The sequence below is a fragment of the Gambusia affinis genome, linkage group LG09 (assembly GCF_019740435.1).
Source record: "Gambusia affinis linkage group LG09, SWU_Gaff_1.0, whole genome shotgun sequence".
In the NCBI taxonomy this organism is placed as follows: Eukaryota; Metazoa; Chordata; class Actinopteri; order Cyprinodontiformes; family Poeciliidae; genus Gambusia; species Gambusia affinis.
Genome location: NC_057876.1, coordinates 11,993,343 through 12,021,326, shown reverse-complemented (window position 1 = coordinate 12,021,326; position 27,984 = coordinate 11,993,343). Strand labels below are relative to the sequence as shown.

Below are 27,984 nucleotides of genomic sequence, written 5' to 3'. Positions count from 1 at the left end.
TACTGCAAGGAAAAATATTTACAGGTTCATTAAATTGGCCTGAAGAAAGGTTGGGTTATAGAAGAAAGAAGCCAAACTGTTAGAGGTTCTGGAACTATACTTTATTAACACAAAAGCAGTACAGATAATTTACCTAATCTCTCTAAATATGTACAAATATAATATATTTTCTTGGTGGGTTTTGACAAAGGCACTCACCATTGTGTAACAGATGAAGCAAGGAACCTGAAGTGGGTTTTTAGTGCAAAACATGAATAATATCACGTGTTACAAACATGCGCACACATTATAGGACGCAAAATACATCTCTGATTCCTGAAGACTTTACCCACGCTCTCAGGTCCTAAGTAAAATCCTGTTATTTGATTGTCGTGTGGCAGGATTAGTTTTGTTCGTTTTGTTCAATTGCTCTATTAAGTTATTTGGCAGTTTAAATAGATATGACAAAAAAATTAGGGGTGCACCAATTTATCGGCCAGCCGATTTATCTGCGCCAATTTCCTTATTTTTGGGAGATTGGTGATCGGCTGAAACTTACATGTGAAACACATCTTATCCCCCGATCTTATCTACGTCAGCAAATATTTAAAAATCAGCCACTGTTCTCTTCTGCTCTGCTGTCAGAGAGGTTTGACTGATAGACCGGCCCACCAGGTCATGGATGCAGATTTGCAGTTATGACCTGCAAATGTGCAGTTCACCCCACTGCTGCCAACTCAGCGACTTTCATGCTATATTTAGCAACATATCAGACAAAAGAAATTGGTATCGGCCAAAATTGGGACTTTTTAAAGATCATAATCGGCAAGAAAGCTGCAATCGGTGCATCCCTAACAGAAGTATCCATTAATTTAGCAGTAATACACAGTCAGCTGAGCCTCTCAAGGGCTTGGAGAATAGTGTTGTGGAAAATGCCTGTTTGTCCACTGCTCTCCTGCGTAAGGAGGACCCGTCCATCAGGCCGAGGTCTGTGGACGAGGACCACCTCTCCTTGCAGCAAACTGAGCTCTGAGTCTGTCTGGGCTAGATGTGTTGTGGTCACTCTGTGCCTGGAAAACAAAACATTTCAAATAAAATGGATAAGTAATTGCTCAGGTCCGCCTCTACTTGGGTGAGTGAGGACTCCAGAGTGAAGTTTACCTGACGGGGCTGAACTGAGCCGACAAGGCTGACAGCGACGGCTGAGAGTGGAATGGTTTCTGCGGGTTAGAACTTGGATCAGAAATGCCCGTTTCAAAGCCCTTCCTAAGAACTGGACCTTTCCCATCTTTGAGAAGGATCCCCGGTCCGTCTCTCCCCATGGTGAGAGAAGGGGCCCACACTTCTAAAGGCAGGGACCCTGGACGACAGTTTGGGTGAATCTGAGACCCAGATGACCAAGAGGAGGTCCGATGTCTTGGAGGAGGTGACTCTTCATCCGTCAGGAACCGAACTGATTTTGGAGGCTTTGGAAATGCAAAGAAACATTTAACCTTCCCAAAAGCCTGAGAATTTGAAAACGAAGGCAGACATGAATCTGACATTACCTTGTCTATGCTGTTTTTCTGTGCGTCAGGTCTGACTAAAATCGACTGAGGTGCGTTTGCAGCAGGCTGCCTGTGATGATGAAATACTGCTTCATGTGAGGCACCAAAGTCCCTGTCCTTCACGACCGCACCAGCAGAGAGCGCTGCTGGCTCAGTCATCCAGCCAAAAGGTTTGGAGTTGGAGAATGGGAAGCTGCTGTTTCGCTTTCTCTGCAGAGCAGGTGAGTAGCCCGACGCTTGAACTTGTGCGAAAGGTTGTGAGTTGGACGGGATGTTATAAGAGGACACATGGGAGGGACGGTTTGAGGCTGAAATAAAATATAAAGAGTGCATTTTTGTTTTACATCTGCTTGACCAAGACAAAGCAGCCCACTATTAGAAACCTATTTCTCACTGACCTCTGGGGTTGAAAACACGTCTCACAGTGTCCCAACCTTGAGACGACCCATAAAAAGACGGCTTAGCAGCTCCACTGGAGGACGCGGCGTGCTGTGCTCCGTTTGGCACAGCTGACACCGGTCCTGTTGAGAATTTTGTTCCATCCACCTTGTCAAGAGCAAGGACCACAGTGGGATTTTTTGCAGCGGTGGGTTTCTTCCCAGATACTGTGTTGTAATGCGATGATGCGTTAGCTGCTTTGGTCTCCAAAAGTCTGGCTGAGGTTCTGTAATAAAAACACATGTCATTTTAAAAACAGCACTTTACTTTAAAGGAGTATTCTCACATTTTTTTCACACTTTAACACAACTGTGTCTTATTGTGATTATAACATGACATGGTGGACCAGGGAACACTGGCCTTAAATAAATTGCTACAATAGAATGGTTTAGATCAAATCAAATCATATTCATGTTTTGAAACGGCCCAGTCAAAGTCCAGAACTAATGCCAACCAAGATGCCACAGTAAGAGTTGAAACGTGATATTCACAGGGCCTCAGCATCCAATTTGACCAAGATGGGACACACCCTCATAGGTATGCAGCAGTAATCACAGTGGAAGGTGGTCCCACAAAGCACTGACTCATGAGAACAAATGAAGAAACTTATTTGGAAAATATTTTGAAAACCATGAATTCTTTTTCTCTCATGTCACATTGTCGCATTACTTTGCTAGTTCTTCACATAAAATTCAAAAGAGGTGTTTGGTTCCAATAAGTCCTTCGATAACAAATTAGAGAGAGATCTTAAAATTGTTTCTCTTATTTATTTATTTGGGCATTGTGTTCCATTGAGTTTGACCACATTTCTGAAATGTATGCATGACTGAAAGCCTCCTGGCATGTATACAGATGCAGCCTCTCACCTGAGCACAGGGGTGATGTAGTTGCTAGGAAGAATGCCCACTTTCCCCGTTCGGAGCGACAGCCCACGCAGCCAGCCATCTTTGAACTTCCCGTACACGCCCACCATCTCTCCTTTCCTCAGCTCCAGCTCCTCCGGTCGTCGAGGTTTGTAGGAGTACAGGACAGCGCACCTGGAGGGGGCACATCCAGGGTTGGCTTAAGTTGTTACCACATGTTCACGGCCCATAAAATGTCGCTCAAGCTTTTCTTATGATACCCTTAAGACTCTCATCCTTGCACACATGATCGTACATTATCGTCTTAATAATGTAATGTCTTAAAGATGACTCACACGCTGATCGAGAGCTGCTGCGTGGAGGAGTTTCTGCCGTCTGCAGAGGAGGAGGCCATTTGGGGGTTCATCAGAGCCATGGAGATTGTGGACGGGGTCTCGCTGGTCATTTTCTTCTCACTCTGAAAGGCAATCCGATTTGAAATTATAATAAGAAACTGAAAGCATGACGCGCAGTGCATTATGAAAGCACACATGCATGTATAAGAGATGCCGGCACAGCTGCATTTCTCGGAATGTAATGTCTATTTTTTTTTTTAACAACATGAGTCAACAAGAGACCTGATGGTGGGTACGAATGGCGTCATTAAACCTCATCTTACATGCACTGTGACTTATACTGGGTGTAACTCAATGTATCAGCATAGGAAAGATCAAAGTGGGAGATTGCTGTGCAAAAACCTATTACCACAGCTGATATTCCTTTGATCTGACCCACGTAGACAGCTGGTGTCTCATTGTGTCTCTCAGGGTGTTTTAACAAATTCAGTACAGCTCTTATGATTGGGAAGTTATTTTTACTCAGTAAGACCTATGATTTTATCTATGATGCACAAAACATCATCCGAATTTTGACTCAAGACAAACTCATGGTACATATGTCTGTCGGAAGCCGATGATATCACCTGACAAGAAGTTCAAAAACTGATGCAAATAACGTTTGTGCTACACTGTTTTAAAGTAGGGGAGTTTAAGTTTCATATTTCAAAACTGAGGTCTTAAATGGTACCACAAAAATAAACATTTATTCCAGATCATTTGTTTGAATTTGTTTATGACTTTAAACAAGAAAAAACTCATAAACAATTACAATAAAAAGCATATTTTTTCTGCTATCCTATAGAGGTTTTGTTTATCATCTCTCTTCTAAACCTTTTACAAGGTTTACAAGCCTGTGATCAGACATTTTGAAAGCAACAGCCCATAACTTTTAAGTGGACAAAAATAAGCTATGTTGCAAACAGCTAGCATCATAATCGCTCTGCTCCTTTACCTTCTCATCTGTCTGCGTAGCGTTTACGATTTGATGATTTACTCTTTGAAGTCCTGAAAGCCTTTTACTTTCAAATTGCTGATGCAAAAATGACGCACATGCATAAAGCTATGTAGAATACACCATGAAATATAAATGAACGAAAGCTTGTTTAGAATAGTTATTCTATGACCGTAGTTTATCTGTGTGGGGCTGAGAAGCTGGGGAACTTTTTCCAGGCTAGATGTCAGCCAGCTGTGAGTCAGCCATGACGTTGTCGGTGAATGACAGGGAGTGCCACGACAGCGAGCCAGCCGACCATTAAGGATCTACTTCAGAGCTTGATCCCTCTTGTTAGAAGAGTGATGATGGTCTTAATGAGGCTTTGACTAGACCTGTTTCTGCTTTTCCTTCCACCACTGTGTCCTGCTCGCATTTTTTTAATACAGTCACTACAAAGTGGGTGGAAAAACTTTCGTGCTGCCCTTTATCTTTTGTCATAACAGACATTTGGTACTATTTATAGCTTACCCCCACTCATCTTCTACTTACTGCTGGCCTGTGGGCATTTTGTTTCCTAAATGCACCTCGCATCAGGCTCTCAATTCACATTAAAACTTAAAATCACACTGTAGCGCAAGCTTCCAGGGCTGGACACTTTACAATTAAAATAATTTAATTAAATAATAATAATCAAAATAGTAATGAGAAATGGCTGAGCTGTACATCATCCATCGTTCAGAGGAAAATGTTTTATATTTCTTCTTTCACACCTGTTACTCCATGCACACAATTATACCCAAAACAATCATAACCATCATCGTAGAACCTCACAAGTTTGAGTTTACATATCCACTCTAAGGCAGCAGGTTCATTTAATTTACACAGTTTCTTACAATTCTGCAAAACTCCTGTGTAAAAACTCTTCTGCAACATTATGCAAGAACAACAGCAAAAAAATACTTTTATCACCTCTTGAATTATTTAGATTCCTTCCAAATTTTTCTGTTTTTTTTTGTTTTTTTTAATCTTTGTGCTTAAAGACTTATGCAAACATGAGGCGCTTTGAAAGTGTGAGGATATCAATATTCACCCTGTTCACACTAAAACTTTGAATGGAATCACCATCGGCATAAATGTTTTACTGATTTGGGTTTTTAAGTGAATCATGCAAAATTATACATACATGTTCAGACACATTTAATATGTGGTTAACTGGACCATAAGAGATTGTTCAGCAACCACAAGCTTACTGTAATGACAATTAAACCTAGGCATAAATCTGACTGTTTATTCAACCACAACTAGAACTGGTCATATTTATTCAAACTGGCTGATTCCTGAGTATTAACCAGGCTTTTAAGAGCAGCGCCCAAGTTTTCAAATGTGAGAAGGTCTGGGCTTACCGACTGCAGGCCTGACTCAAATGACGACTTTTCAGGTGACATTTAAATGGATCCGTAGGAATGTCTGGCCAGAACTACATGGGATTAAGATTTGTTAAATGATATAATGTTTATTGTATGGGAAGGTAACACTTAAATAAAAACTAGACCTGAATTACATTCAACATAAAAATAGTAAATTCAGTTATTTTAATTCAGTATCAGGAGAAGGGTCAAGATGAACAGTTAGCTTACCGTATGTCACTGCTGGTTCTATTATTAACTTGTTTGGTTTAATTGGCTTAAAAATACTTGTGGAATGAAGCAGAACATGTTTATCAAAGGTTTAATTAAATCAATGTCATCAATACTTGCAATAATGGTTATATAATTAACTTGACAAACCCAAAGAAAATTATCTGACCCAGCCTTTGCAAAAAAAAAAAAAAATAAATAAAAAATATATATATATATGTATATATATATATATATATATATATATATATTACGAGACTCTCCTATATATGTCCTATATATATATATATATATATATATATATATATATATATATATATATATATATAGTCACATATATATATCACATATATATATATATATATATATATATATATATATATATATATATATATATATATATATATCAGCCCAGATCCACCAAGTTTTAACATTGATATCTTAATTCTTAATTACATGACATATAACAAGCATTAATCAATTTATCTTTTGGAGCACCAATTTAGTTTAAGTTGGAACTCAGATTAAGCTGAAAGGATGTTATGGTAAGTACTACATGGGGTTAAGGTTATCCTTCAGGATGTTTATTTCTGTAAGTCATGTCACCATCTTCTCTACAACTGCTTCAAATCGTACTGTGTTCCACTTTGGCAGAGCACAATCAAAGCTGTTTTGAATTTGCTGAACCCTCGGCTCCTCACGGCTGAAATAATAAATCTTTGTGAGGGTGCGTCACCAGGACAGACTCGTAATAAGGGTTTGTTCAAGATGTTCTGTGAGTACTTAAGCTGAACAGAGCGGCCTTTTCTCTTTGGCTCATCCTAACAAACCGCCGTTAAGACACATGCTGTACTAATAAGTGAATAATGCTCTACCAGTAGTTTGCTTAAAGTCTTTGTCAGAACTTTAATTTCTAATCGCCTCCAAGTTTACTGCCAGCTTGAATGTAGAAATGTATTTTAGATTTTATCAAGGGATAAATATTTTTCTTAAATGTGTCCCATCATGAATGTAGCACGATATTTTGTAACCAACAACAAAAACATCAAAACTAGAGGCCTTAATGGTGAAAGAATCACTGCATGGCTGATCCCTATTGCTCCCATCTTGCATTTTATTTCCTGTTCATTTGTTGCAGAGTTTGTACTAACGTACTGTATTGTTAACTTGTGTGGTAGTTTAAAACCGATTGCTCTTGAAAACGAGACCATGTGTCTGGATGAGAAGAGGGAGAAATAAAAGGCCAAAAAAAAAAAAAAATAGCCTAAAAATGTTCATCTAAAAACAGGAACCAGACTGCACACTTATAAGCTGATTGCAGCAAGCATTTTAAAAGAGATGAAGAAGAGAATACAACATGAACCAAGTTGTCATAAGATCCGCTTTCACAGAAACACAAATTAATAGTGAATGCTCAGCAATTATTAAGGACAAAACCAACTGTTCTGAAAATCAAAGTTTACCATTTCATCCCAATTTCTATTTGAATCCCCTCAAAACAAACTATCTCATATCCACATGTCTAAACCACGCAATAAAGGTTTGACTTGTCGTCTAAAAGACACTATCTCCGTGAGAGGCATGGTAGCAGTAGCATCATGCTGTGGGGATGCCTTTTTCCAGCAGGAACAGGGCCCGTTTACTCTCAAGACTAGCTGTCACAACACAGTAACATTGTGTATGAATGAGCTATAGCTCATCTGCTGATGAGCTAAAGGTGAGCACTTCGAATGGGTATATTGTGCATCTATAATAAAGTCACAGGAAGTAGTAAAGCCAATCCCAAAATAGACACGCCCTGCTTCAGTCTAAACAAAACTGGATTAGTGTAATCCAATTTCGTTTTGAATGGAGACAGTCACAGACAGACATTTCAATAAAGAGATTTAAAAAAATCCATAATATGATTCAGACTACAACCGCTGTCACTTGGTGCAGAGGATGTCATGAAAAGTTGGTGGTGACATCAAATGTTGTCAGGGACGACTGAAACCTTTATGGTTTGCATGAGAGAGTAATGAGGAGTCCAGCTTTTTAGTGCTAATAAGTGGTGTGTGAGGTGTGATGCAGACACCTTCATTGAATGTCTGAGTGGTAATCCACTGAGTCATGTACATTAATGTGGAGGGACTCTGTGCAGAATTGTTTCAATTCAGCCACAATGTGCATGGTCAGTCTGTTGCAGGTCATGACAAAACATTTCCATTGGATGTAAGTTCAGCTTTGACCAAGTCCCCTCAAATCCCTCAACTCAAATCATTTTTAAGTCATTCACTTGCTGTCTTGCTGGTGTGCTTTGGATCAGAAACTAGCGGCTGAATGATCTCCATCAGGATTTCCTGATTCAAAGCAAAATATATGGCATCATCAACTACAGCAAATCAAATGGGCCTTAAAGTAACCAAGCGGTCTCATCCCATCGCACTACCACCACTGACAGAGTGTGATGTTTTTTGAAATGTTGTCAGAGAGAATTACAAAATTATTTGGACAAATTTAAGTAGCAAATGTCTGAGGACCTACATTTTTATTAAATATTTAGGACTGTCCCCAGTCCTAGTGCAAACTTGAATAAGCCCACTATTAAATAGATACAAATTGAGTACATTGTCATACGCCATTTTGGCAGCGGTAGTTCAAAAGTTTTCGCAAACACTGATAAGAACTGGAAAAACTGAGTTGGCGCACATGTCTCATCAGAAAATAAAAGTCCCTTCCCTAGATAATTTTGTTGTAAGAAATTGAAATTCCCCTGTTATAAATACATATGACATTAAAAACCAAAAGTCCCGCTGAGAAAAGAACATTCTAATTCAAAAAGGAATTCCATTCCAGGTGAATAAGTTCATCAGATATGGATTAAAATAGTTTGTGCTACATGTAAGGCGTGATTCTGCTTGAAAAACGGGAAGCCTGATCTTATATCGATCTTGTTTTACCTTTTCTATCTCCCTCCTAAATTCTGCTCTTACGTAACCACGCCGATATTCACAATGATGAACATCATTTCCCTGACAGTGGGAGGGATGCTGCCGCTCTCTCAGAAAGCAGAACCTGAGGTAAGAGGAGCCTGTGAGCGTGACGGAGAAACCCCAACCCCAGCTGGGCTCGGCCGCCTGGGCGGACCCGGCCTGGGCTTCAGGGACCCGGCCTGGGCTTCAGCTTCAGGGACCCGGCCTGGGATTCAGGGACCCGGCCTGGGATTCAGGGACCCGGCCTGGGATTCAGGGACCCGGCCTGGGCTTCAGGGACCCGGCCTGGGATTCAGGGACCCGGCCTGGGATTCAGGGACCCGGCCCTAACCGAGAGGCTAATGCCAGTCTGATGCCGACTGATGTAAAGGTGTTACCTGCTTCGTGAAGAGGAAGGAGGATAGTGTGGTCTGTTATGTAACCAACTTCACAAGTGACTCATCATCATCATCTTCATCATCATCATCATCATCATCATCATCATCATCATCATCATCAGTAGAGCAAAATAAGCAGACACACTGAGGGACACTCTAAGCCTCCCACTCTCCACATCATTCTCTCACTTGTCCACCTCCTTCCTTCTCTCTCTTGTGGTTTACCTTTTGATGGGTTGCTTCTCTTCCCAGCTCAAAAACATCTTTCTTTACAAGTATTTCCTCTCACATTTTTTCCCCCTCTTCCTGCCTAACCTATCCCATTTCCCCTATTTCTTATCACTCCTCTCAGGTGTTCTCCACTTCCTTCCCCTCCTGGTTTCTTCAGAAACAAATGAGATTTTTTTTTTTCCCCCTACTTTTTTTTTTTTTTTTTTTTAATGCGCTGACACATGTAATTGCGGGTTAGAGCTCTGAAATCTGATGTAATGCAAGGGAAACCATTACATGAGGGGGCGGACCAGCAGATTATATTATCAAGGTTTTTCAGGTTTCAGTGCGACCGCCGCAGTCGGTGTAAATGCCTTGATTATCTACTAACAGGATGTTCTGCTTTATTATTCCTTAGGATTGTAAAAACTTAAATGCAGCCTTTCGTTTGAAACGTTATTATTTATTTGAAATTGTGTAAACAAATAAAACTTAATCAGTGACTGCAACTTGGTGACAGTTAAATAAATCAAAGTCTATCTACGGAGATGCAGAAGAAAGAGAAATAAAGAGGTTGTAGGAGTCAGATTATTTTGGGGGCTTGGCTCGACAGCAACACTGTTTGGTGTGGAAGTTGTTACTTAAAGAACAAGAGTCAGGATGTTCCTTCAAGCCACTACTGGAATACAATGGGACATGTCAGCAAATAGCAGGAAACTAAAACAGTAATTTTACTCTTTTTTTTTTTATTCTTTTGAAAAATTTGGTCATGAAGCAGGGTGGATTAGAAAAATACGGAAATCTCATAATAAAGGAAAGAGCCTGCTGTTAACTACACTCATCATGATAAACATCTATATCATGAAAGAGTCTAAATATGAACTCTGTTATGAGGTCAAGTTTTTAAGTATTATGGAAACCTTGTTTATCTGTAAACTTGTGTGACACTGACTGTTTTATAGGAGGTGATGTTGCTTCTGCTGCTACTCTGAATAATGAATAATTGATCATGACAGAAAGGCTGTTTGACGTCGACGATGAAAGTACATTTTTAACATGAACAATTAACATTCAATTAGAGTTTTTTTTGTCTTCTGAAATATTAAGTGGGAAAATGTTAAATTCATTTTAAAATTTACGTCGGAGAAAAAAAAAAAAATTGCATTTCATCTTGGATCAAGATCAGCTGATTAAAACGAAACAAAGCAACCCAAGATAATCACACTGCCACCACCATGCCTGAGATGTCAATATGAGGTTATATCAATAAAATGCTAGCTTGGTTTTACTGCACAACAGAACATGCCATTATGGCATGAATAACTTAAAAACTAACTCACTTTTTCCTATGCATACTCTTGATTGTTAACTCATGAACTCTGACCTTAACTGAGCCAAGTGATGCCTGCAGTATTTGTTGTCTAGGTGATTTTGTGACTTCCTGGTTGAGTCACTAATGTAGTCTTTGAGTATTTTTGGTGGATCACAAACGTTAGAAGGTCAACAAGGTGAAGGTTTACAAATGACTTCGTAACCTTTCTCAAATTGAATCATTTTGTTTCTAATCTGGTCATAAACTCCTTCAAATCAGCTGCTTTTTGACAACTTTTAGTCAATTTCATGTTGTCAGACACATTCTGACAAATTTAACTCAGTTATTCAGAGAAATGTAGTTTTCATTTTAAAATGAAATGAGAAGCATACCTGACTGTGGGAGATTTGGAATGTTTTTTTTTTCTTTTATACAATTTCAGAAACAAAATTAAGGAAAATATATAGTTCCTTTGCATTGTACATTCTGAAGTGTGCAAAAATAATTGTGCGAGCTTTAATATTTTCTGTAAATAACAAGCAGTAACTATTTTTAGTTCGTATGTATTTGTATAGGCACCTCAGTCAGATGTCTTTGAATACATTACTGTATTTGCAGATTTTCAGTGATGCAAAAACTCTCTAACTGTGGTTAGTTTTAAGCTGTTTTATTTTACCACAAAATATTTTATTATAAAGACAGTCACGTTTTCAGTTGATTCAGAAATTATTTCAAAAGCATTTAAAGTCCTTAGTAAGAAACTGGTCAGAGCTTCATAAAATTGTTGACCAGAATTCAAACAAACCTGATCTCTGATCAGTCAGTCTCTAATCTTTCTGTCTTATGATGGAGTTACATATTTAACACAAGACAGCTATTTTTAAAAACATTTTTTCTTATCCTGTATCAAATGTCTCAATTTGTGCAAGACTCTGAGATGAAGGGAGAAAAATGGACACACGCTTACATGTTCCCTGTTTGGCTGGAATTCAGCCTGGACTCTCCACCTAGAGTCGGATGATTAAAGACCTTTTCAATGTTACAACCCATTCTCATCTTTCTTATCTTGCTCTTTTCCACATCTGTGTTCTTTTAAGAGCCTTTTAATCAAACCTGCATGAGCAAACACCCCTTTCTTATCCGCTCCTTGAGCTCAGTGTTATTATTCCCCTCCCTGCATTCCTGAGGTCAACTTGATCTTTTTTATGACTCAAGCAAAACATCAATATTATCCCATTGGAAATCGGCCGAACGCTTTGTGCCAACCACATGTTTTCTGTTCGGATAAATCCCTGACAAGAAAACAAGGTCAAATATGACTTAGCTCAACAGTGATGCGAGTACAACAGAAAGAAAAGGTGGAGAGCTTGCAGAGTTCGACTCACCTGTAACAGGTGTCTGTGGGAGTCGGAGCGCCGGCTGTTTCGCCGAGAGTTCACTCTGCGAGGGTAGGACTGGCTGCGCGCTGCGGAGGGCACATAGAAGTGCTGCGGCTGACCCGGAGGGATGAAGCTGATGTTGGCGGGCGGCTGGAAGGAGCTGGCTGTGGGCTGCTTCCGCAAAGCATTGATGACGGGGGTCTTGGTTTGGACCTGAGGGACTCCGTAATGGGCAGAGCGGCTGGATGCGTCAGCGGCCTTGTCTTTGCCCCCGCTGCCGGACTGATGATGAGGTTCTGCTGAGTCACTCCCACTCCGGCCCTTTCCTTTAAGCAGCTTGGCTGCTGCAGAGTTTGGCTGGAATAGTCGGAGAAGCGCAACTAAAAATCAGGACGAATTCATGCAACATCCTCTCCTACACGCTGCTAGTGCCTGACAACCTTCTGCTCCCACTGATCGGCGAAGCGGCTGTTTAAACACACCTACTTATCAAAAACTCGGTTCTCCCTTACAACTTGTTGTGCAGGCTGGCAAGGCAGACAGGGTAAGTATGAGCCAATCAGCCAAGAAGGGCTGAGCGATGCTGAGAAAGGAGCAGACAGACAGACAAACAGACAGATAGACAGGCATAGCGGGGTTGATGCTGCTCCCTCGGCACTGTGATGTGCTGTTATGTCACCCAGGCAGAGAAAGCATTACCGTGTCTTCACGCCTGACTGCACGACGAGAGGAGAGACAGGCTTGGAGAGGAAAAAAAAGTACAAGCAGAGGCTAAGATGGATGAAAAAGGAGGAGGCGAAGACGTGGGGACAAAAGCAGGTGCACGAGGAGATGTCTTAGTGACAAGAGGAGACTTTGGGAGAAAATCTAACCAGGAGCAGTGAACACACTGTAGGAGCAAATGCAATTTTCTCCAGCATGAATGAAGTTAATTCCTTAAGACAGAAAGCACAGAGGAAAACAAATGACAGCCAGCAAGCGAGGCAAGCCCAGCAAACCTGAGTAAAGCACACAGTCACACACTAATGAGCAGCTGCAGACACAGCACAGCTTCACAGACGAGCCCTCTGCCTCAGCGCTTTGCAGCACAACAGTGACCTTTACTGATGAATCAACCATTTAACTGAAAAATAAGGCAGCATCCAGTCACTGAGGTGTATCCAGTCACATCTGGGACATGCTTTATCCACCGTCGAGAGCCGAGCATCTTAAAACAGAACGAGTTGAAAAGTAGAGCGAGGAAAAAAGAAGCTCACCTCCACAAACTGTCTGGGACAAATCCCAACTTTCTCCCCCAGCTTTGCCTCGATCCAGTGCTCGTCCACTCGCCTGATGGCGGTCAGGATGTCTCCCTGCAAAGATCGGAAGTAAGCGAGAGGCACATAGAGAGCAGCAGGAAAACATCAGGTGGTTGATAACAAGCCGGAGCTCATCCCAGAGACTGAGCACTCTGCCCAGAAGCTCTCAGAGTTCCTGTGTTTCTGCTGCCGTATGTGACTTCAGCTCGCTTTGTGTCTGGAGGCCTGGTGCTTTCTGTGGCCAACCTCTTAAAAAAAAAGGAAAGAGACATTTGACCACCTCCATTAAAGAGAAAGGCCAGCTCAAGTGTGCTTTAATGGAGAGCGCACTTGAAACCGAGGCCCTTATATAACAGACTCAGAGATGCCTCAGGGTAAGTAACGACCAGTGCAGCAGAGGTCGGTGCCCTCAGCTCCATAAGTCTCAGTTTTCCCTATGTGAAAAACAGGCGAGCGAACAAAACGCAGTGACCGTTACATAATGGTACCACCGTGAACTTACTGTGCAGAACATTCATGATCGCACGTTGTTAGAGAGACTAATATGCTGAGGTCGTCAGTCAGCTATTTTCAAAGCTGCTGACCAGCAAATCGGCCCTATTACTAATCTTGAGTAAAAAAATTGAAAGAGGCGCAAATGAATTAGCTGCTGATCTGGAGAGGACAATTTTGGTCGGCGCTGACAGCTGACCGCCCGGTTAGGAGGTCAAAGATCCGATCTGCATTTGCTCAGCGGATCCTCCACATGTGGCTATTTTTAGAATCAGCAATGTGTTCAAGTAAAGTCAAATGAGAAGAAGTTATTAAAAAAGTGTTTTTAAGGTCACATGGCTCATTCAACAGCTCCCAGCAGAAAACAGGAAGCCTGAATGAGTTTCATCTGTTTTACTGTTGGATTTGGAAAATGCTGGTAACCTTTTAGTTAAACTCGATAAACACAGACTGTTGTCATAGTGATGCTGCAATGCTGTTCAGTGCTCTTCTTATATTTTTTACGGTAATGTTCGATAAAAAAAAAAAAAAAATCGATATTACAGTTGTGACAGAATGGACATTAGAAGTATTACACCCCCCTCCCTTTTTTTACTTTACTTTATTTAAAGACTTCTTTTGACCGTGCCTTTGGGCTGCACTTCCCCTGCTTGAGCTGGGATGCAGTTACAGCAGTTCGCCACCAGTTGGCACATGGAGCACGGTGAGCACTCCTGACTCAGCGAGCCAACGGCAATTTAGTGCAGTAACGGCTGGTCAGCGGAGGCGCTCACTGTCGCTCTTGTCTGTGTTAACAGGTAAATATCAATTAGCGCTGCTATTTACATAAATTGTCTTGTTGAGGGGAAGTGTGCTAGAGTAAAGTAACTAAATGTTTATGTGTAAGTTTTGAATGAGCATTTTGACCTATATTGTAAATATTTATTGACTGAGTGAGCAAACGGCAATTTAGTGCAGTAATTGCTGGTCAGAGGGGCTCAAGGTCACTCTTGTCTGTGTTAACAGTGTACAGAGAATAAAAGAACCTGCGAAAAACACACTGCCTAATCATTTAGTGTGCAACAAAAATTGGTGGCCCGTACAGGGATCAGCTGTGTTTCAGTAAAGAGAAAGAGAGACTGTGGCACACCAGCAATGGACTTGGAGCAACTGCCAGACCAGCTAAGTAAGGTCCTGGTGCAGTTGAAAGTGGACCACCTACAAGAGGTGTGTTTATATGGAAAAGTCTCAGCAGAAAACCAGAAGCACAAGCTGATCAGTCTAATAAATACAGCCCTAGATACAACTATAGATTGTGAGGAAGAGGATGTGACTTGTGAATTCCTCAGCAGATTAATATCAAAAGCTAAAGAAGTGAGCAAAAATGAGATGTCACAGGTGGTCGATAATGCTGCGAATCAGGATAATGCTGCTCTTATAAGTTTGCAAGAACAATATGCAGCATTACAGCTAAGTTTCCAGGCTGCAACAAAGAAATTATAGGGAGAAATGGCAAGATTGGAAAACAAAGTGAAAAAAACCTACCAACCCCATTGTAGCACATCCACCAGAAGTTACAATAAGAAGAGAGTTTAAAATTAATGGCCAAATTGGAGAAAGAGGTCAGAGAGACAAACTGTCCTATTCAAACCTGATCCATCAGATTGAAATGGGCCTAAAAAGAAATCACAGTGAAGTGGAGATCATAGAGGCTGTGGTCAGGGCTATTAGCCCAGGTCTACCCCTCCGACATGCTAGAGATCAAAACAGACCTCACTATTGCACAGCTGCGAACAATACTAAAGGGTCATTACAAAGAAGACAGCTCCACTGACCTGTACCATCGGTTAATTAACATCACACAGGACAGTAATGAGTCACCACAAAATTTCTTGTTTAGAGCAATAGAGTTAAAAGAAAGATTGCTCATGCATCTAGAGAACCTGGCTCTGAGGAAGATTACGGCCCAGAACTGATTCAAAAGAAGTTTCTGAGAGCAGTAGGAACAGGACTTATTAATGATAATGTTAAACACCAGCTCAAGAACTTCCTGGATGATCTGACAGTTGCAGATGATGTACTGATAGCAAAGACTAATGAGGCAGCTAGTATTGAATGGGAAAGGCAACAGAAGTTCAGAAGGAATAATAAAGATCTGAAAGTGAGGGAGGTTAGAGCAGAAGCACAGGCAGTTCCCAAAACAACAGTTGGAGCAGTTTGGGAGCAAGAACAGCCATCTTCCATCGAAAAAAAAAATAGAACTGGAAAAGTACAATCATCTGCTTCTCACACAGAAACTGAGCTCCTAGATGCCATCCGACAACTTCAAAGTGAGATGCAAGACATCAGGAGACTGGTTAATGACTCTCATTTATCTATTTCCAAATCAAAACCAAGTCGGAGGCGTGGATGTAAACATTGCCAGGAAAACAATAGAGGAGAGTTTTGTGACCATTGCTTCAAATGTGGACAAGGTGGGCATCTATCACGTGGGTGTAGATTTGTTAAAACACATCAGACAGGCCCGGAGAAGCAGATATGTCTGTGAGCAGTGTGACATCTGTACCAGCAACAGAATATGATAAAAAGGAAAATGACCAAACAGGAAATGGACACAAGCTGACCACTGACATCACACATCATTCGGAACTTAAGTGTATGGAAGGAGTGAGACATGCAGCACCTGAGTTGAATGAGAGTGTTGGTATCAACCTCCTCTCTCCATCACAAAGAGACAAACTGCTTAACTTGATTGGAAAGAAGTGTACCATTATCTGTCTGCTGGATGGAGTGGAAACCAGAGCTCTATGGGATACTGGATCACAGGTCTGCCTCATGAGTGAAAAATGGAGAAAGCAGAATCTCCCTCATGTTACTATCAGAAGTCTCACTGAGATTATTGGACCTGGAATATTGGATGGAAGAGCAGTGAATAAGACACCAATCCCTTTTATTGGCTGGGTTGAGGTCAAATTTAAATTACCATCAGTGAGTCAAACACAACTAGAGCTCTGGGTGCCAGTTCTAGTTGCTGAAGAGGATGCAGTGGGAGAAGAACCAATCATTGGTTACAATGTGATTGAGTACCTATTAAAAGGGGGTCTAGATCCTCCATCATCACAGAAGCTGTTAGTACAGCATTTTCCATTGAAAGTAAGAAGGCAGAGGTATTTCTAAAAGTCATGAGAAATATGAAGGAGGAACAGGGCATAAGTACTGTTAAAGCATCGAGAGAAAACTTCATCATCCCAGCTGGCCAGAAGATGGTGAAGTGCAGTACCAGGTCCACTTGCAGGTCAGCAAGGAGTCCTGTTTGAACCTCTGTCACAGTCGCAGCTACCAGAAGGACTAAGGGTTAAAGAAGGAATAGTGCGCCTACATCAGAGTTCCTGGTCCTGCTTCAGAATCCCAGTGAACAATGATACTGCTCATGACATTATTTTACCCTCCAAAAGCAAAGTAGGTCAAATCCAAGCAGTAAAAGCAATGTATGTGGCACCAACAGAATCAACAAAAATAAATGAAATAGAGACACCAAATTTCAATTGTGAAAAGGGAACTTCAACAGGATCAGAGAGCAAAGGAGAAAAAAAGGAGAACCAAAATAGGGCTGAAAGTGAAGATCTTTGGGATCCACCAGTTCCCATCAGCCACCTTTCCCCAGCACAACAGCAGTTGGTGAAACAACTACTCCGAGATGAGTGTAAAGCCTTCTCTCATGATGATTATGATGTTGGAACCATCCCCTCACTGCAGCTCAAAATCCGACTGCAAGATCCCACACCAGTGACAAGAACATATATATCTGTTCCAAAACCACTGCACAATGAGGTAAAAGAATATCTTGAAGATTTGTTAAATAGAGGATGGATCACAAAGTCTAGGTCAAATTATTCTAGCCCAATAGTCTGTGTCCGTAAAAGGGATGGTAGCCTCAGACTGTGCTGTGATTACAGAGAGTTGAATAAGAAGTCTCTGCCAGATCGTCATCCCATTCCCCGCATACAGGACATGCTAAATAGCCTGATTGGAAGTTCTTGGTTTTCTGTCCTTGATCAGGGAAAAGCCTATCACCAGGGCTTTCTGGAAGAATCAAGTCGCCACTGCATTTATCACACCGTGGGGTCTGTATGAATGGGTGAGAATACCATTTGGATTATCATCAGCACCAGCAGAGTTTCAGAGGTCCATGGAGGAGTGCCTGACTGGACTACGTGATGAGGTGTGTTTGCCTTACCTGGATGATAATTTGGTGCACTCTAAAACATTTGAAGACCACTTGAATCATCTTAGAAGTGTATTGCAGCGTTATCAGGAAACAGGAGTCAAGCTGACACCAAGGAAATGTGACATCTTTAAGAACCAAGTGAGATTTCTTGGAAAGTTGGTCACAAAAGATGGATATACAGTGGATCCTGCAGATATTGCTCCTGTACAGGCTTTGAGAGAGAGAAAACCCTCCACAGTGGGAGAACTGAGAAAATTATTGGGATTTGTCTCCTACTATCGCAGTTACATCCCAAACTTCTCCGGCATAGCTAAGCCTCTATATGATCTTCTCTCCTTAAGCCCTGAGAAAAAGGGAAAAGGAAAACACAAAAAGCGAGAAGTAGGGAAACAAAATCAGAACAGTGGACAATTACCATCATCACACCCAATTATATGGTCAGCAAAACATCAAGAAGTGCTTGGCCAGTTATTAGATTTTCTAGTGAAGCCACCAGTATTGGGTTATCCGGACTTTGAACAACCGTTCATTCTACATTGTGATGCTTCACAAGAAGGGCTTGGTGCTGTACTTTACCAGAGACAACAGGGAACTCTAGCAGTCATAGCATATGGATCCAGAACGCTAACCCCCCCCGAAAAAAACTATCACCTTCATTCAGGAAAACTGGAGTTCCTGGCTCTGAAGTGGGCCATCTGTGAGAGGTTTAGAGATTATCTCTATTATGCACCACCATTTACAGTTTACACTGACAATAACCCTCTTACATATGTGCTTTCCACAGCTAAACTGAATGCAACCACTCATCGATGGGTTGCTGAACTGGCTGATTTCCAGTTCTCAATAAAGTATCGCCCAGGTAAAGTAAATGGAGATGCAGATGGTCTCCCGAATGTCACTCAGCATGGAGGAGTACATGCAAACCTGCACACAGGTAGTACACCCAGAGGTGATGAACAGTGTTATTCAAGCAGTTGCTCTTCAGTTTCAAGACTCTGAGCCATGGCTATGCCCAGCAACCATCAACAGTCTGGTCACAGAGGAATGTGATGCAGCTAACACATCAGTAAAGGACATCAGTAGAGCAGCTCTTAGACAAGCTCAACAAGATGATCCAGTGATTAGTGAAGTATTGAGATGTGTTACTGCACAGAAAAAACCAAAGCATGGCTGGCACAAGGGCAACAGGTTGGCTGTTGCTCTGATGAGACAAAAACACAGATTATATATGGATGAAGATGGACTACTCCACCGCAAGACAGCCAGTCTCACAACTCCTTCTACCACAGAAATATCATGCACTTGTTTTTAAGGAGCTTCATGAGGAGATGGGTCATCTTGGAGTTGAGAGGGTGTTGCATCTCATCAGAGATCGTTTCTATTGGCCTAACATGCAAGGTGATGTTGAACACTATGTCACCCGTGTATGCAGTTGTTTGAAACGACAGCGGCCCAATAAACCAGCTCGAGCCACTCTTACCAACATCATCACTACATACCCATTTGAGTTAGTCTCCATTGATTTCTTACATCTGGAGAAATGCAGTGGTGGGTATGAATACATCCTTGTAGTGATGGATCATTTCACACGGTTTGCCCAGGCTTATCCTTGCAAAAACAAAGCTGCCAAAACAGCTGCAGAGAAAATATTTGGGGATTTTATTTTGAAGTTTGGTTTTCCACAAAGCTGCATCATGACCAGGGTAAAGAGTTTGAAAACAAACTATTTGCATCACTCGAAAAGTACAGTGGAGTCAAGGGGTCAAGAACAACGCCATACCATCCGCAGGGTAATGGTCAGGTTGAAAGGTTCAACAGGACACTACTTGCCATGCTGAGGAGTCTGCCAGAAATTGAAAAAAAAGATTGGAAATCTTCTCTACCAAAAGTGGTTCATGCATACAATTGCACACGCAGCGAAGCTACTGGCTATGCTCCGTACTTCCTCTTATTTGGTCGTCAGCCCCGGCTCCCCATTGATCTTATGTTTGGTCTCAGTGAAAAGAACCAAAGCTCTTCCCACGGGATTATGCAGAAAAATGGAGGACAAGGATGAGTGAAGCCTATCAGTTGGCATCCAGGACAGCCAGTAAGCAAGCGATGAGAGGGAAGGCTCACTATGATAGGAAACTGCATGGAGGGGAGTTGTATCCAGGTTGCCGAGTGCTTGTTAGGAATCTGAATGAGAAGGGAGGACCAGGAAAATTGAGAGCATTCTGGGAAGATAAAGTGTACCTTGTTAAAGAAAGGAAACATCAGGACAGTCCTGTCTATGAAATTCACCCAGAAAGTGGAAAAGGCGAATCAGGACCATCCACAGAAATCTGCTGCTTCCATGCGATTTCCTTTCAACGACAGAACCAAAAGTAACCACTCAACCTAAAAGACCCGAAAAGAAAGAGAAGCAGAGACATGCAGACAGCTCTGATGATGAAGACGACTGGGAAGCCATCATTCATCCACCTCTACAGCATCACAAAATGGAGTCAGATCATCTCATCGAGAGTCAGCTGAGCGGAGGCACCAGAGTTCCACCCAATCAACGAGGACATGCAAAGGGACTGCATAGCTGATGGTGGTGGACCAGGGCAGCAACCAACTCTTGGTGAGGACATGGATGCAACACTAGAAGACGACTTTCATCCAGAGAACATGAACAGTGGAGATGAGTCTCACCAGTCAGCTGCCAGTGACCAAGAAGAGACTGACATATCACCCCACAGGGTGGGAAGGTATCCTTTTCGAACAAGAAAACCTATGTTACGATTCAATTACCATAATTTGGGACAGCCTTTTCTCTAATGTGAATAAGTTAGAATGATTTGCATGATTAACTACTTTTTGATGTATCTTAGGTAGAATGATAGATGAGTACCCATGGTATCAATTTCAGCATGTTTTTAAAGGTAGAGTTTACTTTTAAGTTAAAGTACCTTACTCTCAGAAGAGATTGCAGATATTTACGCTACTGGCGGATCAAGTGGTGGATTGTCATCGTGCACAATGACGTCGACTGCAGCAATGTGACGTTAATAGGAGATATATGTCATATTGTCGGACTGGACACAGCATAGCATCTCTTTGAACATTCATTCTGACTCCTTCCTAGAAGTACTCTGCATAATTGTAAAGCATTAAAACATGTTTGCTGATTTATTTGCTGTAACGCTAGGGTACCCGAATGTCGGGACGACATTACATTTTGGAGGGGAGAGTGTGACAGAATGGACATTAGAAGTATTACACCCCCCTCCCTTTTTTTACTTTACTTTATTTAAAGACTTCTTTTGACCGTGCCTTTGGGCTGCACTTCCCCTGCTTGAGCTGGGATGCAGTTACAGCAGTTCGCCACCAGTTGGCACATGGAGCACGGTGAGCACTCCTGACTCAGCGAGCCAACGGCAATTTAGTGCAGTAACGGCTGGTCAGCGGAGGCGCTCACTGTCGCTCTTGTCTGTGTTAACAGGTAAATATCAATTAGCGCTGCTATTTACATAAATTGTCTTGTTGAGGGGAAGTGTGCTAGAGTAAAGTAACTAAATGTTTATGTGTAAGTTTTGAATGAGCATTTTGACCTATATTGTAAATATTTATTGACTCAGCGAGCCAACGGCAATTTAGTGCAGTAACGGCTGGTCAGCGGAGGCGCTCACTGTCGCTCTTGTCTGTGTTAACAGTGTAAAGAAAATAAAGAACCTGCGAAAAACACACTGTCTAATCATTAAAGTGTGCAACACAGTATCATGAGATTTATACAAAAACGTAAAACATGATATGACTACTTTTATTCATCATTGAAATAACTATCCCTACTGCTGCTGATGACTGTGACGGTTACATATGATATGCATAATGTTTACTGTCATTTTGAATTGGTTGAAGGGATTTATGCTAATATATAGATCAAACACTCACTAAATTTATTTAGAGTAGCTTCTACATTTTTTTGCAGTTCAAGAAGATGTCAGGAGAATATTTAGACAGGCTGTCTGTCCTAATTTGTTTTTCTAGTTTGTTTTTCTAGAGTTAGGATTAATTCTTTCTTGAAGGTCGTTCAATTGCAATTTGCAGCAAGAGGTGGGGGAGGGGCTACATTGGTCCAACCAGCCACACCAGCATTTTCTTTGTCAAAAGGTCTTTAACCCTGGTAAATCTGGTGACTTTTTAAAATCTTGGGATACCTGGATACAGGTAACCACCCAATGCAGCAAACTGACGAAACTTTAATTTAGCCGGTATCAACATGGACGTTTGAGGTGGATAGTTTCCCAAGAACTACAGTTGTTTTAAAAATATTGATTAAAAAAAAATGTGGCTAAGGTGCATATTGTTACAAACGATAATTAAAAAGAGTGATTCCCATCAGAGCTTCACAAGCGACATGTAGCACTGTCATCGTAAACTCCTGGGTTGAATTATTTTACGCTAGTAAAATATTTGGCCTGTGAGATGAACTTTCACTGGCTTAACTTATATTCCCTTCCCTTTTTCTCTAATTGTGAAGATCTACTTAAAAGTAAAAAAAACAAAAGCCAATCAATAACAATAATAAAGAAATGACATCCAAATACAGATAACATCTACCAAAAAAACAAGAAAAATCAACTTCTATTAAGCTTCCTTCACAGCTCACGGCCTATTTTCATTCATCATTAGAAAAAGCATTTATTCAAGTTTCAACTCAATTAAACTTGTCTCAACACCAAGCAGCTGTGAATCACTTTAAGCATCAACCTTTCTGCCCAAGCTCCTAAAGAAAAAAAAGCCGCTTTAACATGGGATGAAGATTAATTTCAGATCTGAACAAAGCACAAAACCTCTAAGGAAGGTGAAAACCTCCATTTCACCGCAAAGGGATTTGAAAGGTTCAGCAGGTTTTAGAGTGATCCTACCAGACCTGCTAAACAAGTCTGTAGAACAAAAATACAGAACGAATAAATTTCCTGCAATGAATGGGGAAAATAAAGGCTACAAAATATTTTACTCCACTATGAAAGCAAGGGTGTCAATAGGGGGGGGGAAATGCTTAATCGTAACTGTAACATAAGCAAAAGATTAATAAAAATAAGGGACTGGAAAAAAAGACAAACTCTTAAAAGTGTCCAAAGTATTTTTATTTTTGTGAAAACTAAGTTAGCCTAGCGTCATCTTACAAGATCACTGAATCTGAGAGAACGGATTTTAAGATTTTCCTAAACTTGAGCTGAAAATAAACTCCTCAAAAACTGTAAAAGGACAAATATAAAAGACTTTAAAATCTACTATTTGTGCAGCCTTTTACATTTGTGAGTGAGTATGTATCTCCCCTATTTGGTGATGCTGCACATTGGATGACAAAGTGTTTTGAATTCTGGTGGCCGGCTGGTCGAATGAGGCCGACAAAAACAGGAAAACTCCACTCTACGCACGCCGACAGCCGAAGGCGATGAACGTGAGCTTTCCCTGCTGTGTTTGTGTTGTGTTGAGTGGCAGACCTTGAGGAAGCTCAGATAATATTTGCTGTTTTCCACATCCATCTCTTCTGGGTTGAAGTCACAGAGCGCCCTGCAGAGAGCCTGCGGCTGGGCCTGCTGCAGGGGCTGCAGCTGAGGCGCCTGGCTGCCCGCCTGCGGCGCGCTGAGGGACGCTCTGCTGCTGTTTTCATAGCCCCGCTTGTCCTCTGCTTTGTGGCTGGGAGGGACACTGCTAGCAGGTGTGAAGACCAGCTCCCCCGATGCGTCAGCCCGATGGTTGTTTGCAGGCGATCTGAAGGCCGCCTGAGCAGCGGGAGAGAGTCAGACATCAGCGGATTCCTGTGACACCATTGCTTTTAAAGAGCAGGCACACTGAATTTGTCTGTAAGAAAAGTGTTGTGCCTTTTTTAGGAGCCTGTTCATGAATAACATGAAAACACAAAATAAATGAGCTATGTTTTGATGACTCTGTTATGATCAAAGATTGCTGAAATGCGTGTCCCTTACACAAACTTAAAGCACTTTTAACAGATATGTAAAAAACATATTTTTGTAAAAGCTACATACTGCAGCTTTAAGGTCAAATATCCAGGAAGTTAAGAAATCAGTTAGTTTTTGAAATGCACTACAAATTATCAGTTGCTGTTTATGTTATTTTTGTTTCTGTATTTAATCACGAATGTCAAGATAATAAAGATTAGCGTGTATCATTACTACTCAACCCCTTTTAGCCCGAGACTGATTAAAAATTAAGTCACCTACTTAGTGAATAGTTTACCAGTTTACCAGTTAAGTATAAATCCACTGAAGGTCCCAGATTGTGTTACATAAACAAATCTCACAATGTCATAATGTTCTGCAGATTAAACTCAGAAAAATTATGTACACAGATGTTCTCTATCCAACGTGTCTGAGCTTGAGCAAGTCTCTAAATATTTGCAGCTTTGATAAATGCTGAAATGCTCGCTACTCTTTTACACTTTTTATATACAAAAAAACCCCATTCAAATTGGCGGTTATAAAATCTCAAAAAAGCACAAAGAAGTCTCTAGTTTTAACAAAGCAAAATGTGAAAAAAGCTTAGTATGCATGAATACTTTTGCACTGCACTGTAGTACTTATTTTATCCCAGAATGAAAGATTGAAATTAAACAACTTCATGTAAAATGATACCTTCCTGTCTAAACTGTAAAAGGACCCGAGGTTAAGCGACCTGAACTGAGCAGTGCCTTTTGAACTCTGCTTGAACTCCTGATGGGGATTTGAAGAAAAACCCTCAACTCCGAGGCAGAGCAAATGGGAGGAAGAAAGTATTTTTTTCCCCTTTATGACAATACTTTTTCACAATAAGGTGAAAAATGCATCTCAATTACCAATCTGCTTAGTATGTTCACAGAAAGCCAGGTATAAATAATGTGGAAATCTGAAATGAGTTTCAAATAGATTAATAATTCTAAAAAGTTTAATAATTTTTTCTTTTTTTTAAAAGCATGAAAAAAATCAGAAAGTGTTGATTGTCAGAAAGTGCTGCGGCAGGAGGGAAATTTGAAATTTCATGATTCAATTACAGTTTATCTGACCCAGTCTTGCTGTTTCAATGCATTCCTTTTAGAGTTTTTCAATAACTCATGAGCACTTTGAGCCTGTGCACTGCACTGGCTTTCTCAGTGGAGACTTGTGTTAGAGAACAGGACTCAGGGGACGTGCAGGGGTTTGTGTTCGGCTCTTTGTCATGAGGGAAGTGAACCCTCAGCTCTGAGTTTACATGCACCTGATGAACAGCAGCAGCAGCATCCACACACAGGTCTGAGCGGACCGCCTTGCTCCAGGCCAAACGGAGCAGGGAATGCCATTTTAATGAGTCGGATTATGCTCTAGTGTGACTATTACAGAATTAATTCAACCGTTTCAGGCTGTAATGTGCATGAAAGATGAAACACACCATAAAAATACCGTCATTGGAACCTTGTCACTGGGCAAGTAGCAACAACCACCAGGAGATTTATTATTTTATTTTTTTTACTGTGTACACTGAAACAGCCTAACCTTCAAAATGCATCACTGCACTGCGGGAAATATTCCCAATTAAACTGCAGCACTGCATTATCATTACAAATGTGACAGGTTTTTTTTTTTTCCCCATGCTTTCAGGTCAAACTCAACTTTTATGTTTTATTAAATATCTTTTTACTGAAACTATAGAGAGCTCCGCAGCCAAATGTGGATCTTTTGTGCCAAAGTAACTAGTTGGTCCTAATATCTTTGGGAGAAAAAAATAAATTGAAACTAAGTGGTATTTTTAAGAGTAAAGGTAATAAAATATGTGACTTTAACGGCTTTTTTTAAGCCGTTAAAGTAAACACAAAAAACGTTAAAGTCACATATTTAACGCAATATTATGTTGTTTGAATTCTGTGTTCTTACGAACTACAAGATTTGTTTCTCAGTTTTTCAAGAAACAAAAAAGGACATTTTCATTGACAAATGTATGTTTTACTTTGTGTCCTTAAAATAAGGATTACATTTTGGTTTTACAATAACACCAACTTATTTTACATTGTTTTATCTAGTAGGAGGAATAGCACAAAGTTGTTAAGTCATGTTTTGCTTACTTATTCCGTATGTCATTAGTTTTACCATTCTTTAAAGACATTTAACAAATAAATCTTACTTTAAATGTCCAATTCCTGTTTCAATACTGTTTTAAATTTGTCAGTATATTTACAAAACTTTGTAGTTACTAAGGTGGTACTTGTAATTAAAATGTTGGAGAACCTTTTCTCCGGACGGATCATTCCAGATATGATTCTGAAGATGAAGAACGAAGGTAATGAAGTTTTTACTTACAGTAGAAAACACCCACAACAGGCACAGCCACTAATATGTGTATGCTACCACCAAGCCACACCTGAAGTTTGCACAATGTTGTTCAAGTTGCTGCAGTTGTGAACAACATTATGATCCACATGCTTTCTGTAAAACCTCATCTTTTAATGACATAATTGTTAAAAATAAAATAATAAAAAAACAAAAGAAATGTAGAGCATATTGACTGGGGTCACGCACTGACCTCACTGTATCCTTGCCACTCTCTGCGTTGACCCTCCTGCTGCTGATCCTCCAAGCTGCTCTTATCCACTGGAAATACATACCGGACCCTGTTTGGGCTTTTTTCAGGTCCCGACAGTCCCTGAAGCCCCTCCAGGAGCCGGACCAGCATCAGGTTTTCCGGCAGCTCCTCCACTGTCCTGACAGGGACGGGAGCTCGACACTCCGGGCAGAACAGCTGGGACTGGGCCACCCCGTGCCTCTGCAGACAGGACAGGCAGAAGGTGTGCTGGCAGGGCAACACCTTAGCAGAAGCATCCAGCCGCTCAAAACACAAGGGGCATTCCAGGAGGGATATCAGAGCCAGGTCCTCTGGTTCAAGTGAGAACTGGGACCCAGGTCCATTTGAAACACTGTAATCCACCATGCTGGAGAGAGAGAGATGACAGGAGACACAATAAACTACTTGAAATATTTCAATTACATAATACTAAGTTTTGAAGTTTACATATGTCACATGGTTAAGTTCAATAAGGCGGATTCACTACATAATGAGTTTACATCGTGTCAACACTGCGTGTGCACAGGTGTCCTATCGCCTCATCTGGCTGCACAGGTGACACAACAACCGGAAATCTACGAAAATATCCGTATTCCTCCAAACCAAAATGAAAAAAAAAAACAAACAACAACAAAAAAACCCACAACAACCTTCAAGTCTTACTTACACGCTCATCTACGGCCTGTCACGGTGATTCCCCCCATGAACTCCGCTTTTAAAAAAGGCGTAAGTTTTTCGCGGCGGTCGCCATGTGTGAACACGGAGGAGGAGGCGGCGACGGTGGTGGAGCAGCTCTCTGCCCCGGGGAGAGAAGGAGGAACAGCCCGGCGTCACATAACCACCGACAACTCACCTCCTGTCTACAGTTTGGTTGTACGTGTCAACACGAAACCCACCTGTGGAGCTTCTGCCCGAAACGAACCCGCGAAAAGAGAAATGCCTCTACAGGCAGACTCATGCTTCAGGAACTGTGTCGGATTTCAGTCATGACGAGCTCAGTTAACCCTTACACTGTAAAAGGGAATTTTACAGGGTTTTAAATATTAGCCATTTAAACGGTCTGAACTCGAACCAAGAAAACCGAATGAAAACTCTGATTATAAATTTTATTTCTCAAGCATGAACTCAAATATTTTGAACCAGTTTACAAAAGGAAGGTATAGCCGTACCCTTAAATTTAATTGAAGAACCTTCTGGAGATGAAGTGCTTGTAGGATAATTTTTGTTGGCCCATTCGTTTTTACTTGTTTTTAAATGTTTTTAAAAGTAAACTACTCTCGGTTTTTCAGCTATTCTATGCAGGGCCGGTTTATTATGCTGACTGATGTGAGCCAAACATGCACACACCCTCACACACATATTATGCTAAAGTATATGCATAATATGTACTTATGCATACC

General features: G+C 41.1%; 1 protein-coding gene across 1 annotated transcript; it reads right to left on the bottom strand.

The window, feature by feature from the left end:
* Positions 1-82: 82 nt before the first annotated feature.
* On the bottom strand, positions 83-27,568 carry sh3rf2 (SH3 domain containing ring finger 2). The gene is made up of 12 exons (XM_044127702.1): positions 27,481-27,568; positions 27,252-27,380; positions 26,546-26,951; positions 23,497-23,778; positions 13,282-13,377; positions 12,032-12,382; positions 3,163-3,284; positions 2,831-3,001; positions 1,925-2,190; positions 1,527-1,834; positions 1,141-1,445; positions 83-1,049 (listed from the first exon to the last, which is right to left on the bottom strand). The coding sequence occupies exons 2-12, from the start codon at positions 27,257-27,259 to the stop codon at positions 869-871; spliced, it is 2,496 nt and encodes an 831-aa protein (XP_043983637.1). The 5' UTR covers positions 27,260-27,380; positions 27,481-27,568; the 3' UTR covers positions 83-868.
* Positions 27,569-27,984: the final 416 nt, after the last annotated feature.